Below are 14,005 nucleotides of genomic sequence, written 5' to 3'. Positions count from 1 at the left end.
GGTCACATTTTATAGACCAAATTTTGATAAGGATAGCTTACCATCAATTGTTCATCGCTGTGACTTTAAAATCAAATCGATTTCTTAAAATTAAAAATAAAGCGACCTTTAAAGATTTTACTTACTTTATATTCTTCCATCATCAAAACCAATTTAAGCAAAATATAAATATCCATTAAAAACATTTTATATTCTTCATACTTATGATTACAGCATTCACCAAATTGTCATGTAAAGGAAAGTCACATTTAGAAAAAATTCTTTGAATACTTTTACGCCTGAAGAACTGGTTGTTTGTATTCTCCTGTTAGGTTATCATTTGTGGTTGCATAGCCAGTTCCACCCTTGAGAGAAAACAAGCAATATTAATAAATATTAGATTGAAATAAATATTTTATATTTATACATACTCTTTGCATAGGAATAATATCTTTCTCAGTGAGTTTTTCATTTGTTAAAGGATGAATCCAATCTTTCTTAATAATTTTCTCAACACATTCCATAGTGACGACATCGCCTCTGAAAATATAATAAAAATAAAAAGTATAAATGAATAGATAGTTATTATCATAAATTTGGAATCACGAACGTTGTTCTTATAACAGCACAAGGAACTGCATCACTCAGTATATCATGTGTTACAGCACATTTATAACGAGCCTTTCTTGTTATTAAATGGGTTGAGGCCTCGTCAGGATCTTTAACTTCTGTCCATTTGACATCTATAAGGTCTTTCATTCGTAATGGTTTCCCAGATAAAGGACAAGTTACAGTTGTGTCCTGAAATAATGAAAAGAGACTTATTACATGTTTTTGTGTAATTTCATAAATATAACAGGCATGTTATTACAGGTTTGCTAATTTTAATTTTCTTTGAGCTTGGAGTTTCGGAGGGTACCCAAAAACTTGGCAATTTTTTGTTTTTTCCATTAACCATATTTGAAATGGAACTGGTACTTGAATCATCTGCAAAATAAATCATCTTGTTATTTCAACTAATGATGCTGCAAGTGATTCAAACAATTACCTTTTGAAGTCGAGCTCACAATATTTTTTTCTAATTTCATAAATTTGTTGAGATTACTTTGGCGCTCTGCTGCAGCTATTTCGGCCAATTCTGCCTAAAAGTAAAATATTAGTTTCTAATTGATATTAATTTTTTTCACTTTACATATAAATATATGTTTTTTAATCATATCTTAAATATTATCGTATCTATCTTTATCTATCTAAAACAATAGTTTCTAATTGATATTAATTTTTTTCACTTTACATACAAATATATGTTTTTTAATCGTATCTTAGCATTTTCTTAAAAGAACTACATAGGAATTAAGCATAATGATAATAATTGGGTTATATTGTGAATACTAATACTACTGTTCATTTTTAGTAAATATCCTTTATATTTATGTTTCAACAAGTCGCTTATGATCCAGACTATTACTTACTTCTTCAGATTTTTTCTGTTTTTCATATTCTTTTAATTTTCTGCTTATTTCATTCTTCTTGGTGATTATGTACTGAAGAATAGCTTCTTTATCAAAAAGATAACCTTCTTTTCTGGAACATATGTGTTTTTTTTAGTATTTCAATTTAAGTTAAATATTGTTTAAAAATACACTTATACTTACGTTATTACGGGTATTTTACAGGGCTGAAGGGACAATGAGCAACAGTCAAAATTTTTAAGTGAATCTTTCCCAATTCTTTTACTATTTGTCCCATATCCAGAGGCCTCGGCGTCTTTTTTCTTTTCGTGATAAGTATATACGGCACCTGCAGTGCAATTTCTAGCGTGTCTAGTCATTTTTACTTTTTTTTTGAAAAACTATCAGAATAGATTAACTACGGATTAATTATTACATTGTCTAGTATTTATTTAATTATCTGTTTATTTTCTTTCTGTCAAGTCAATGCCTAATCTGACAGCAGGTTATTTTAAACAAACATGAAGTTGCAGAGATACCAAAAACAAAAATCAAAATATTTAAAAAAAAAGTTTTTAAAGCAGTCACAATTGATAATTAGCCTCTTAGGCAATATATATTAACAATGATATCATTAATATAATCTTTTTAGCACCTATACGAATGACGTTCATAAAAATTATAAATTTATAAATTTATATATATATATATATATATAATATATTTGATAATATCGGGCGTAACATCAATAAAAATATATATTTAAACTAAATTATATATCAACATATTCAAGAATATATATATATATATATATAGATATATATATAATCGGTGCACTTTCATGCGGTGTATTTATTAATATTTCGATATAAAAATTTCGCTTTTCAGTAGCATTATTCGCATTCAATTAGCTTTGATCAGAATAGTCCATATTCTTATATATTTATTTATAATTTATTGTTATATAATTTTATTGCATAAAATATAAAATAATCTCAAGTAGTAGTATAAGCATATTACTAACAACAAAAGTCAGTTTTTTACTTAATATATATTTTTACTTAAAGTTTTATTTATTGCATCATGTTTACAAAATTGAGTAGTAGTACAGTATATAGCTTCAGTAAATGCATTGCAAATGCAAAACCATATATTTAATAACAGTAACAATATATTAATATATAAAAACGATAACAATTCAATTAATTGAGTCCAATAGATTCAATGAGTGATTGAACTTTCTTAACATAGGCTTCTTTAGCTGCATTGGAATCCATGCCTGATTTGTTTTTCCATGCTTCCCACTTTGCCTTGCCTTTAAAATCCAGCATGCCAGGTTTGTCTGAAAAATTCATTGTTCTATATTGTACTGTTAATTACGTATTAAATATGTATGAAAAAAAATTTACCAGTGTTACAATCCCCCACACTAGCTTGTTTAAATAACGCATATATTTCTAGCAAGTCATCATTTCCAGGCTGTGTTTTTAGTTTCTTTACATCTTCTACAGCTTTGTCAAAATCCTACAACAAAAAATGATGTAATTGATATTTCTATTGTAAATTACCCAATACTAATTGATATGAATACAGTCGGTACAAAGATTGAGTACATACTTTAAAATCTAGATCGTATTTTTTATTAAGGATTATACGTGAATAAATATTATATCTTACCACAAATATACATATATTAATAATAATATTCTTACCTCGTTAACAGACATTGTGATAGGTTAAACAGCTACACTAAATTAACCAACCTAAAACTGAGCGGTGATCTGTCACTCCCAAGATGCTGTCAGGTCAATCGAAGTTCAATTAATTTCATTGCACAATTTGCAGGGTGGTCAACTTGATCTGGTATCAAGCAATAGTGTTGCCATATAACTCAAATAAGACTATTATAAGACGGCATCTTCTTTTATCTATGGACGGCATTATGGGCATTACGGTATTGTTTTCCTCATCCGACCAGAAAAATTTACGAATTTTTGAATTTGAACCGATAAAACGGATTCAGTATGAACTAGTGGTATATGGCATCCATAGATAAAAGAAGAGTATGATGGCATCGTATCTTAAGGCAAATTGCTGGTAATGATATATCTCTAATTTTCATTATTCGTATTTTATAGACGAAATATAAGAGCTAATAAGTTTGACGATGACGTTTATCGAATCGATTGCTTCGGGAATCATTCAAATCAGTTGTTACATACGGCCAAAATACATACCCCCCAAACACACACATCCTTTTTTTTAAGGTATGCCAAAATATTCAGAAACTCTGAAATGTAAAAATATGCAAAAAAAATTATTTCCATTTTAATTTTTTGGACGATTACTATAATTGACCCTAACGGAAGTTAACAAATAAAAATTGTCCATAAAAATAACATTTTAACATTTTCATTTTTGTATTTACCGCCTTATCTGTGATCATTTCTCGGGTACTAATATTATGATCATGGCAACACTAATCAAACTAATAAACCGTTGCAAGAGACAGTTTATGTCAAATCTTAGTTCATACTGAATGAAGCATTCTTTTGTTTTATTACATTTTAATCAGTTTTATCGTGTTGAAGTTCTATACCAGTTGTATAAGCTAATATTTGCAATGGCCAAACTACGCAAAGGTTAGTGTTTTAACGATACAATTAGTATTTTTACTTTATGCTTAATATTTTGTTAATTATTGATTGTAGAAAAAGCTAGTAAAGAAACGCTGTCCAACTCGGGATCGACATCAAGCTTTCACGAAGAGCAAAGGATTTCACCAGTTGTACAAAAGAAACTCAGAGGAAGAACTATTGCAGCAACGTCGAAAGTCATAAAAAGGAAGCCTAAAAAGGCAAAAACCAATGCTAAAAGTAACTATTATACATTTCTTGAGCTTAACTGATAGCAATAGATATATTTTATTTATTTAGCATTTCACAATTTGAATTAATATTTAAAATAATCATGGATTACAGTATAATTATTATATGTGCAACAAACATAATTGCACGAACATGTATATAAAAGGTTTAATTTTTACAGACTTGAAGAATAGGACATATTCTTTATCGCCAGTTAAAATTGAACAGTGTGCAAATGAAACTATTTTGCAGACTCCTATTGCATCATCAACATGCATCAAAGATATTGCATTTACTTTCTGTGATAGCATCGTTGATGAAAACACTGAAGTTATAATAAAAGCTGAGAAAAAAAATACCACCTTTGATAAAGAAAATGATATATTAAGTGATGAACCTACTAAAGAAACTTGTCAAGATGAATGTTCTATAAAAGATCATATTAAAGCTCCAAGTGTGGAAAGTAACATTTCAGACACAAATAGTGATGGTAAAACATTTAATGAGGAGAAGACTGCTCTAAAAGTGAAAGATAATAATGGTGGAAGAAACAAGACTTCTGTTTTGAAATCTAATTTAACTAACATCCCAAAAAAACAGTCCGCAAATAAACAGATTGCCTACAGGTAGGTTTTTTATTATATTTGAATTAGTTGCAACTAATGTACCATGGTACATATCTGTGAGTTAGTTTCTTTTTGACATATGATTTTATTTTAGTTCGATTCCCTTGCCAAAATTTAATCTTCAAAAGCATGTCGTCAAGAAAAATCTGGCAACAAATTCCAAGTTGCAAAGTTGTAGCTCGAAAGTTGCTTTTGGCAGTGTCGAAATTATACCAAAATCTAATCTTAATGATATTTCAAGTAAGTATAACTTTGTACATTATTTAAGTTTAAAGGTTGGTTAATAACGTTAGATATTTAGAGTTCTAAATTGTATTATCTTGAACCAATATTTTTATAATGGGTGTTAATTATATGATACAATAATGTTAAAAACTAGTATAATTTTTATTTCTATTATTTTTGAAGTGTTTAATTTTACTTATTTGTCAATGAACTAAATGAATGTTTATTACTAGTTAATTGACAAATTAATCTAATTTTCAGGTACTTCTACTGATAGTTTGGAAAATTCTGTAAATGAATTTTCCACACCTCCTTATACTGCAAAGGACAAAACTATCGGTAAGTTGCATGAAATTCAAATAAAATTTTGAATTCAAATATGAATATGGTGATACATAATATAACAAGTTTTTTTTTTCTAATTATAGGTTGCACTCCTAGAATGAGAGCTAATTCTATCTTGGGTCTATCAGATTCAAATGAGAAGGTATCAGAAAAAAATATTTCTTATGTCAAACCTTGTGTTATCAAGCCTCCAGAAGTTACCGGTTTGTAATTCTTTTTGTAATAATTATAAATATATATGTAAACAAATAATTATATAAAATTTCCTACAGATAGAGAGAATGAAACTTCAATCCAGAAAAAAGAACCTACAAGAATTCCTCAGAAAAAAACAATCACAAGTGGTTAGTATAAAAATATATACTAATATATAGGCAGTATATTTCTAGCATATATATGATATGTATGTGTGTATATATCTATCTATTTACATATTTTCTTATATCTAATCAATTTTTGAACAGGTATTCGTCGAGAACTTAGAAAGTCTGCATCACAGCCATTGTTGACACCAAAAGCTAAAATTGATAAACCTAAACCATTTGTAAAAACTATATCTTTTGCAGGTGAGTTGCTGTTTTATGAAATGGCCGTATGTTTTAGATAATATTTTAGAGTTAATATATATTTATATAGTATATAGAGATTAGTAAGATAAATAAATAAATGTAACTTTTTTGTAATGTACTATCATGTTTAAGCACTTGGAATATATATATATATATATATATATATATATATATATATATATATATGAATTTTTAACTTCCCGTAGGGTAAGTTATAGTAATCGCAAAAAAATCGAAAATGAAAATTTTTATATATCTTTACGTTTCAGTGGTTTCTGAACATTTTGGCATACCTTAGAAAAAATGGATGTATGTGTGTGTGTGTGTGTGTGTGTGTGTGTGTGTGCGTGTGTGTATGTATGTGCGGATACAAATTTTCGTCGACGATTTCGGGAACACGGATCAACCGATTTGAATAATTCAAAAAACATTCGATTCGTATTGATAAGGAGACGTGCTGATTAGTTTTTGGCGAAGGCAGGTCTAGCCGTTCCTGAGATACGGGGCAAAAAGTGCCGAAAACGGTAACTCAGTTTTTAAGAGAACGGAGCGTCCGATTTCAATAATTCAAAAAACATTTTACTTGTATTGACAAGATAAAGAATTGATCAAATTTTCATAAAGGCAGGTCTAGCGGTTTCGGAGATCTAACGAAAAAAGTAAAAAAAATGCCATTTGGCGGTCAAAAATGATCATTAGACATATGCACATCAAATTGTCAGATATTTTATAGAGATTTTAACAATAAGTATAAATTTTGTTTATTTTTCTATGGGTTCCGTATCAATGTTTACCCGTTAGACAGCGACGCCGCGCTTACGCGCTTCATATTTTGTCTCTATGCAGTTAAAGCAGTACGATTGCTTTGAAAAACAAGTTCAGATCTTCCAAAATATGTCAAAATAAAAAAAACATTTTTTTTTCAAAAAAAAAAATTTAAAAAAAACATTTTTTTTTTTAAATTTTTTCAAAACAAAATTTTTTTTTCAAAAAAAAGTAATTTTTTGTCCAATTTATAGTTTCTCAAAAATCTTATTTTTTCTAAGTAAATTTTTTTCAAAAATGTTAATCGTTTTTAAAAAAAATAATGATTTTTGGTACGGGAAGTTCCAGCAATTTGCCTTAAGGCACGATGCCCTAATTGCCTTAAGACAGAATTCCACTTACAGCTAGTTTTATTTTTAGATCAATCTGGAAATGATACTAAATATGTCTCTCGCCTAAAAATGCCAAATTTTGCATTAATCCATAACAAGAATTTTAATAAAATGGAATCTGTAGATGAGTATGCCAAAAGAAAGGAGGCGCGAGCTAAGGACCTAATGACGCCAAGTAAGTTCATAAAAAGTTTTCTAATCAATTTTCATAAATTTATTTATAATTTTTATGTAGAATCTGAAAGAAGAATAGCAACTAAGATCAAGAAAACGCCTGTTGCTAATACTAAGCTCGAAAATAAAACGGTATTCGATTTTCGAGGTATTAAGAAAAATGAAGCTATTAGTCGACATGAAAAGCATGTAGATATGGCTAAGAAGATTTTAAAGAAACCCGTTGACTTTTCAACAAAGCGGCAGCAAATGTTGAAAGGGGTAAGATTAAATAAAAGATTTGATCTTCAACTACAATTCAGACAAGGGATATGAAATATTTATTGTTATTTTTATATGAATTTTATATTTATTTGGATTTTAATCATTTTTACTGGTCATGAAGCTTGCATATGAATGAATTATGTAAGTTTAAAATATTGGAGATTCTCCAATTTTGTAATTTTTTACCTGATATTTTTAAAGTATATGAATGCTTTCAAAATCCCAAACATGTGCCTATAAATAGATATTTTTATTTTTGTGATAAGATATATTTTATGTGTATAATATATGTTTTGAATGAATATTTTAAAAGTTTAATTATTCCATGATCTGATCTGCAATAAATAATTGTGTTGCAACAGCATTCAGTATGCATTTCAATTTGAAATTAAGAAAAAATTTAACTGTCCTGGAACGAATTAATGGCATTTCATTAAGATGAAATAAAAACTTGTTCTGTGATAGTTCTCCTACTTTAATTTGTACTGATTTCACTGGGAGTCCTTATCCCGAGCATTAAGAAGCCAAGCATGAGTTGTTATAAATTTCATTTCAACCCACCACAAAATTACATAAGAAAAATATCTGAACATAACCATAGATACTTATATTATTATCTAAGATCACATATATTGCAAATGTATCATAATTATTCTCTGCACAAATAGATACATTTATTTGTCATTGATAAAATTAAGAGTAATCCAATTCAAGAGCAATTTCATTATCTAAATTGTTAGTTTTTGTTTGATTCTTAAAAATATTAAATTTGTGTCGACGCGTGTGACGTGCTAAATCGCTGCTTGAAACAAATTTCATATCACAGTAGGAACATGAAAACGGGCGTTCAAAAGTATGTGCTCGCCTTATGTGTTCATTCATATCGCCTGAAGATCGAAAACGCCTGGAAAAATAATTTATTAATAGCAATTAGATGAAAATCCATAAGGAATTGCATATATAATTTTTTCTCTGTTTACCTTTGACAATAATTACAAACATAAGGTAGTTCCCCATTATGTATCCTTTGATGAGTTCTTAGTGCACTGCAATGTGTAAAACCCCTTCCACAGGTTTTGCAAACATGCTCTTTTAAACCATCGTGTGTCTTTTCATGAGATGCTAATGAACCTTTTTCATGAAATGATTTTGAACACCTTGTGCAATGATATTTCTTTTCATCATTCTCTAAATCATTTACAGGTGAATCAAAATTGGCAGTATTATCTGCGGAAATAATATTATGATATGTAGCACAGTAGACAATGGGAAGAATTAATTAAATTCGTTTTGTTTTACCTGAAGAATTATTTGATTTATTTTGGCTTTTTTTATGAGTTCTCATATGCGCTGTCAATTTTGCTGGTGTGGCTACTGCATGCCCGCATTTGCAAATATATTTTCTGAAAATTGATTTAAAATAGTTATGAATAAATTAATGCAATAGGAAATAATATTTGATAGATAATTATTAATTAAGTTCAATTTCACATTGACTATATGTTTTCTTATCTTTTAAGAAAAGATATTTGATTTGAAATTCAGGTGAAAAATGTTTGAAATCAAAAATCTTACTTTGGTCTGGTCTTTTTTGTTTTTAAATCTAATATGTCCTGCTCCAGATTTTCTAAACCAGATGAGTTGTGATGGATTTTCTGCATATGCAAATATAATTTCAAATTTGAGAAGAAAGTAGCCTCGCATATGTTACATGTTAATTTTGTTTTGGCATGTGATTTCATATGTCCAGCTAGACCGGTCTTTTCACTAAACTGTTTGTTGCAAATTTTGCAAAAAATTGCTTGTTCATTATGAACCTTTTGCATATGAGTGATCATAGCACTAGAGGACATAGTAACAGCACAAACACGGCATTTTATTTTAACATTTTTCTTTCTTATAGGAGAAACATAAGTATCAATATCTGTCAATTTTTTAGGCAGTCTTCTCGTTCTTCGTTTCAATATTTGATCAGATTTTGATTCAAAATTTAAATCTATGTCTGTGAATTGGTCTAAAGTTCTTTCAGGACTTAAACAATTCTCATTAAAATATTCATATGGAGAGTCTGTGCTTTCATAAAAAACATTACCGGATATATTTATTTCATAACTAGCATGTGATATAGGAGGACTATTTCCCAATATGGTATTTGAATGTTTTAGATCATTTTCGCTTTGCCCAACTTCCATTTCAGCTCCTAAATTCTCAGATATTAATGGTTCCATTTTGTAAATATTACCTGAGTGATCTGAGTTTAAAGGATCTTTTTTCATTATGTAGCCCATACTTGGATTAATATTTAATTCTTCTATATCGTTATCACTGATTTCCTTGTTATTGTTTTGAACAAGTTCTCTTAATAGTAGGTCGGAATATTCACATTGCTGTTTGAATTGGTAAGCAATGTTTACTTTATCTGCACATTTGTTGCATATTAATGTAGGTAAACCGTCTCCTTTAATAACCTTGGGTGGAATAAAATCATTCATTAGGTTACAGAATAATTAATCATTAATTTAGTTCCAATTAAATGTAAGATGGAGAAAATAAATTACTAAACTTAAAATGAAACATATGACTTAAAGCCACCTTGAATTTCTTGGTGAATACTTATTATATGAAGATAACTCGTATGCACATTAATATGCTTTTGTTAAAATAAATATGTTCATTATACAGTTAATTGAATGTTTAATATTTTCTTTAAATGTAGGTCGGCATTAATATCTTATTTTGACTTATAATTAAGCTTGAAATTAATTTTAATGTAATCTACCTTTACTTGTGCACAAGCCATTATTTTCTCTGATATATGAACTGAATAATCATCATCGAAAATTGATGTTAAAATATCATACACTCCGTCCTCCATACAAACTCTACAGATTTTTGACAAATTATTTACCATTGTCATATCTGCAATAACAATTTATTTTAAAAATGATAGATAAGTGATTTCAAAACGTCACATAATGTTTATTAAATAAATGATCATTGATATTCTGGTCAACTATAAAGAAGCAAAAACAATGTGTTTGACAGATGATTTAAATTCCACCTTGCGCGTACAGATGGCGGTCGTTTCGGTTTTAATTGATAGTTGGAGCAGGAGCCGGTAACTGTCATCACGTTTGGCAGTTGTGCAAATTGTAATAATTGTAACTTGTCAGATAAATGTAAAAGTTTCCAGTGATTTTTAACAAGTGAAAATTTAATGATTTTGATGCAGGGGTCATTAACCACAAGTAAAGCCCGTGCACACGACGCCAGTATTTATTTATACAGGATTCCTGTCAAGTTTTCTGGTAAGGTGAGCAAGAATTTTGTGCCAGATTTTCACTTATTTTATGATTAATAATAATTTTGAGCATTTTCAAATATACACTGTGAATTTCACAATTCATATTTTATCGATTTTATAAGTACAGAGCATTGTATGCAATGTAAACAATAAATATATGTATAGTATCCACAGGGCCGGATTTAGAAATTTGGCGCCCTGAGGCACTGACAAAAATGCCGCCTCATCCCTGAAATTTTACTTAAATTGTTTTTATATAATATTCCCGTACCAAAAATTAAAATTTTTTGAAAACTTAAAAAAAATCAATTTTTGAAAATTTTGAGTTTTTTTTATATTTCGAAATTTCTTGCAGCGCCATTGCTTTGAAAAAAGTTTATAGTTTTCAAAAAATTTCAATATAGATATAAAAAAAGGTATTTAAAGGGCACTTTTTTCATTTTTCTAAAAATTTTAAAGTTCTTTGTAAAATGTAATTTTCAGTACGAGAAGTTCCAGTAATTTGCAGTAATTACTGGAACAATGCCATGCGTCACTAATGCACTAATGCACAATGTCGTCTTAAGAGGGCTCGAAATCTGAAGAACATATTTTTCTTAAACTTTCAGGTCGATTACGAAACTTTATATTAGCTAAATTGCCAAATTTGATAATAACTTATTAACCAATTTCATAATTTACGTTCGAAGAGGGAGGCAAAGCAAAATGATAAATTTTAATAATCGGCTATTTGAACCCAAATTTTGCATTGCAATCGTATTATGTTTTATATAAATTAACATAAGTTAATTATATTTCTTGAAATAAAAAATGTTATTAAAAAATTTTTTATGTCAGTTAATTATGTCTTTCATGAAGTATACGATCATAATTATTGATCATTTGTAAAATGTTCTTGAATCATGTTGGAATTATCACTCCCTTTTATTATAAAAATATTATAAAGTATTACATATAATCAAACAACAAAGGTCTTACTAAAAGTCCGCAATTTTTAGTAAAAAAAAGTCATATAAAATGCATATAAATAGGATTTGTTAGTTGAAAGACCAAAAAAATCTCTCAAATGGCAATTTTCAATTGGAAACATAATGATAGGTAGTATTGCCCTAATGCAGGTCCGTGAGCTGAGCTAAACTGCTAGTCGATTCAGGGATGATTGTGTTAGAGATTTTCCATTGCCATTTCACATCGCAGTGCCCGAAATGGGCTACTGTCAATTGGAAACATATTTTTGATCTTAATTTTCAAATGGGAATGGGCCGAAAATCTAAAATAAATTTTTTTCATATTTTAACGTTTCGAGGGTTTCTGAACATTTTGGCATACCTCAGAAAAAATGGATGTATGTGTGAATACAATTTTTCATCCACGATTTCGGGCGCACGGATCAACCGATTCGAAAGGTTAAACTAGTGATGTATGGCATCGTGCCTTAAGGCAAATTGTTCGAGAAATTAAATGTAAGTGTAAGCAAAGGCAAGTGCAGCCATTTCGAAGATGCAGAGCTAAATGTGCAAAAAATGGCAGTTTTTAAAAGAACGAAGCGTCCGATTTGAATGATTCAAAAAACTTTCTGCTTGTTTCAACAAAATAATTGCTTTCGAAAACAAATTGTTTCTAATTTTTTTTTTTCAAAAAAAAAATTTTTTTTTTCAAGAAAAATTTTTTTGTATATTGAAAATAATTCAGATTTTAATTTTAATTCTGACTAAAGTTCTAATATACTTTAAACAGTTTCAACTTTGCAATTCAGTTTATATAATTCTTATAAATATTAGACAATATATATATTACAATATTTATAATGATCTATTTGAAAACTTTAATATTCCTCAAATATTTCGTTAAGGCACGAGAAGTTCCAGCAATTTGCCTTAAGGCATGATGACATACACCACTAGTTTTTTTATGTTCTGCTGGCAAAATATCAGTAGATATTATATCATCTTATAATCACTGCCTACATATTGTTGTTATTTTAAATATTTTGCATTCCTATAAACGCCCGATGGAGTTTTTTCAGTATAGCCATTTATAATTAATAAATGTTATTCGTTAATTAGTTTCAAAATTTGAATTGGCATAAAAAAACTTCTCCAAGTGTTTTGCTGGATTCACCTAATTTGGTGGGGTCATCGTTTAAACAGCTTATAACACTATTCCACCACATTCCTTTATAGATACATATATAGATAAATGTATATAAATAGTATAGAACAGTATTAATATTTATATGTATTTTTTCAAGTTAAATTAATATTCAATTTTTATCGCATCATTAGACTAGTTATGACCAAAAAGTATTTGAAGAATTTTAAGATCCTGTTTCGTAATATGCATATCGGTACATCCTCACATATAAATAAATTTATATATATATATATATATATATATATATATATATATATATGAATATTTATGTATAAATTAATAGATCAATCGCATATTTTATTGTGTCGTATAGTATGGAGGCGCCAGACATATTTTGAAATAACAAACAATAAAAAATTAAACCGGTTCTGGAACTTATATATGATATGCATGTGTGCACACATCTACAAACTATATATATATACATACATATATATATATATATATATATATATATATATACATTGGTATACCTAAATATATACATATATAATATATGGAGCGTTGACTAAGGCAACATAAAAACATGAGACGGATCTTGATAACAGTAAATTTCAATAAGTACGAATAGGTATCAAACCTGAATTGTGGTCAGAACTTGATTTTGCATCCACGGGTTCCACATTCGTTACTAACTTCGGCCAGCTTGATATCAAGCAGTGCTGATATCAGTTTTCACTTGAAATTCAAAATCTAAAATATGATGAGTAAAAATAGCAGTAAATGCTATTAGAAATAGAATGATTGATTACTCGATTGTCTTCTATATAATTAGATTAAGAATTTACATCACAATAGCCCATAAAATAGCAGTTCTAAATGCTATTGAGAAAAATGTTCAATAATTAAGGATTTGAAACGATATACTTGGACTTCACTGATCAGTAAAT

The 14,005-nt window shown here is 28.4% G+C and overlaps 4 protein-coding genes across 5 annotated transcripts; 1 reads left to right on the top strand and 3 right to left on the bottom strand.

Moving 5' to 3' along the window:
- Positions 1–253: 253 nt before the first annotated feature.
- LOC113385179 (nitric oxide synthase-interacting protein homolog) lies at positions 254–1,905 on the bottom strand. The gene is made up of 7 exons (XM_026622999.1): positions 1,635–1,905; positions 1,452–1,563; positions 1,028–1,121; positions 851–966; positions 590–780; positions 411–519; positions 254–344 (listed from the first exon to the last, which is right to left on the bottom strand). The coding sequence occupies exons 1-7, from the start codon at positions 1,808–1,810 to the stop codon at positions 273–275; spliced, it is 870 nt and encodes a 289-aa protein (XP_026478784.1). The 5' UTR covers positions 1,811–1,905; the 3' UTR covers positions 254–272.
- Positions 1,906–2,534: 629 nt separating this feature from the next.
- On the bottom strand, positions 2,535–4,623 carry LOC113384648 (putative acyl-CoA-binding protein). 2 transcript variants are annotated; one of them, XM_026622395.1, is made up of 3 exons: positions 4,594–4,623; positions 2,840–2,954; positions 2,535–2,772 (listed from the first exon to the last, which is right to left on the bottom strand). In XM_026622395.1, exons 1-3 carry the CDS (start codon positions 4,606–4,608, stop codon positions 2,633–2,635), a joined length of 270 nt encoding a protein of 89 aa, XP_026478180.1. In that variant the 5' UTR covers positions 4,609–4,623; the 3' UTR covers positions 2,535–2,632. The 2 variants fall into 2 exon arrangements, with proteins under 2 accessions (XP_026478180.1, XP_026478179.1); XM_026622394.1 differs by lacking the exon at positions 4,594–4,623 and adding an exon at positions 3,143–3,295 and having other exon boundaries at positions 2,548–2,772.
- Positions 3,940–7,886, top strand: LOC113384647. Its single transcript, XM_026622392.1, has 10 exons — positions 3,940–4,072; positions 4,142–4,306; positions 4,479–4,923; positions 5,018–5,163; positions 5,410–5,487; positions 5,577–5,696; positions 5,766–5,837; positions 5,958–6,059; positions 7,248–7,394; positions 7,455–7,886. Exons 1-10 carry the CDS (start codon positions 3,970–3,972, stop codon positions 7,706–7,708), a joined length of 1,632 nt encoding a protein of 543 aa, XP_026478177.1. The 5' UTR covers positions 3,940–3,969; the 3' UTR covers positions 7,709–7,886.
- Positions 7,887–8,350: 464 nt separating this feature from the next.
- LOC113386241 (zinc finger protein 567-like) lies at positions 8,351–10,659 on the bottom strand. The gene is made up of 5 exons (XM_026624032.1): positions 10,437–10,659; positions 9,233–10,125; positions 8,957–9,060; positions 8,638–8,884; positions 8,351–8,561 (listed from the first exon to the last, which is right to left on the bottom strand). The coding sequence occupies exons 1-5, from the start codon at positions 10,572–10,574 to the stop codon at positions 8,351–8,353; spliced, it is 1,593 nt and encodes a 530-aa protein (XP_026479817.1). The 5' UTR covers positions 10,575–10,659.
- Between the last annotated feature and the right edge of the window lie 3,346 nt (positions 10,660–14,005).

Source organism: Ctenocephalides felis, unplaced genomic scaffold (assembly GCF_003426905.1).
Source record: "Ctenocephalides felis isolate EL2017-DRISC unplaced genomic scaffold, ASM342690v1 CF-g0.4_SCAFFOLD_03571, whole genome shotgun sequence".
Classification (NCBI taxonomy): Eukaryota; Metazoa; Arthropoda; class Insecta; order Siphonaptera; family Pulicidae; genus Ctenocephalides; species Ctenocephalides felis.
The sequence above is the reverse complement of the archived record's forward strand: the minus strand, read 5'-3'. Positions and strand labels throughout refer to the sequence as shown.

Coding starts and splice junctions, on each gene's coding strand:
- LOC113385179 (XM_026622999.1), bottom strand. CDS start 1,810: ATGACTAGACACGCTAGAAATTGCACTGCAGGTGCCGTATATACTTAT. Junction 1,564..1,634: donor TGTAAAATACCCGTAATAAC/GTAAGTATAAGT, acceptor CATATGTTCCAG/AAAAGAAGGTTATCTTTTTG. Junction 345..410: donor ATATTATTCCTATGCAAAGA/GTATGTATAAAT, acceptor TTTTCTCTCAAG/GGTGGAACTGGCTATGCAAC.
- LOC113384647 (XM_026622392.1), top strand. CDS start 3,970: ATGAAGCATTCTTTTGTTTTATTACATTTTAATCAGTTTTATCGTGTT. Junction 5,164..5,409: donor TAATCTTAATGATATTTCAA/GTAAGTATAACT, acceptor TCTAATTTTCAG/GTACTTCTACTGATAGTTTG. Junction 7,395..7,454: donor TAAGGACCTAATGACGCCAA/GTAAGTTCATAA, acceptor ATTTTTATGTAG/AATCTGAAAGAAGAATAGCA.
- LOC113384648 (XM_026622395.1), bottom strand. Junction 2,773..2,839: donor TGTGGGGGATTGTAACACTG/GTAAATTTTTTT, acceptor TGAATTTTTCAG/ACAAACCTGGCATGCTGGAT.
- LOC113386241 (XM_026624032.1), bottom strand. CDS start 10,574: ATGACAATGGTAAATAATTTGTCAAAAATCTGTAGAGTTTGTATGGAG. Junction 9,061..9,232: donor ACAAAAAAGACCAGACCAAA/GTAAGATTTTTG, acceptor ATCAATTTTCAG/AAAATATATTTGCAAATGCG. Junction 8,885..8,956: donor TAAATCAAATAATTCTTCAG/GTAAAACAAAAC, acceptor TTATTTCCGCAG/ATAATACTGCCAATTTTGAT.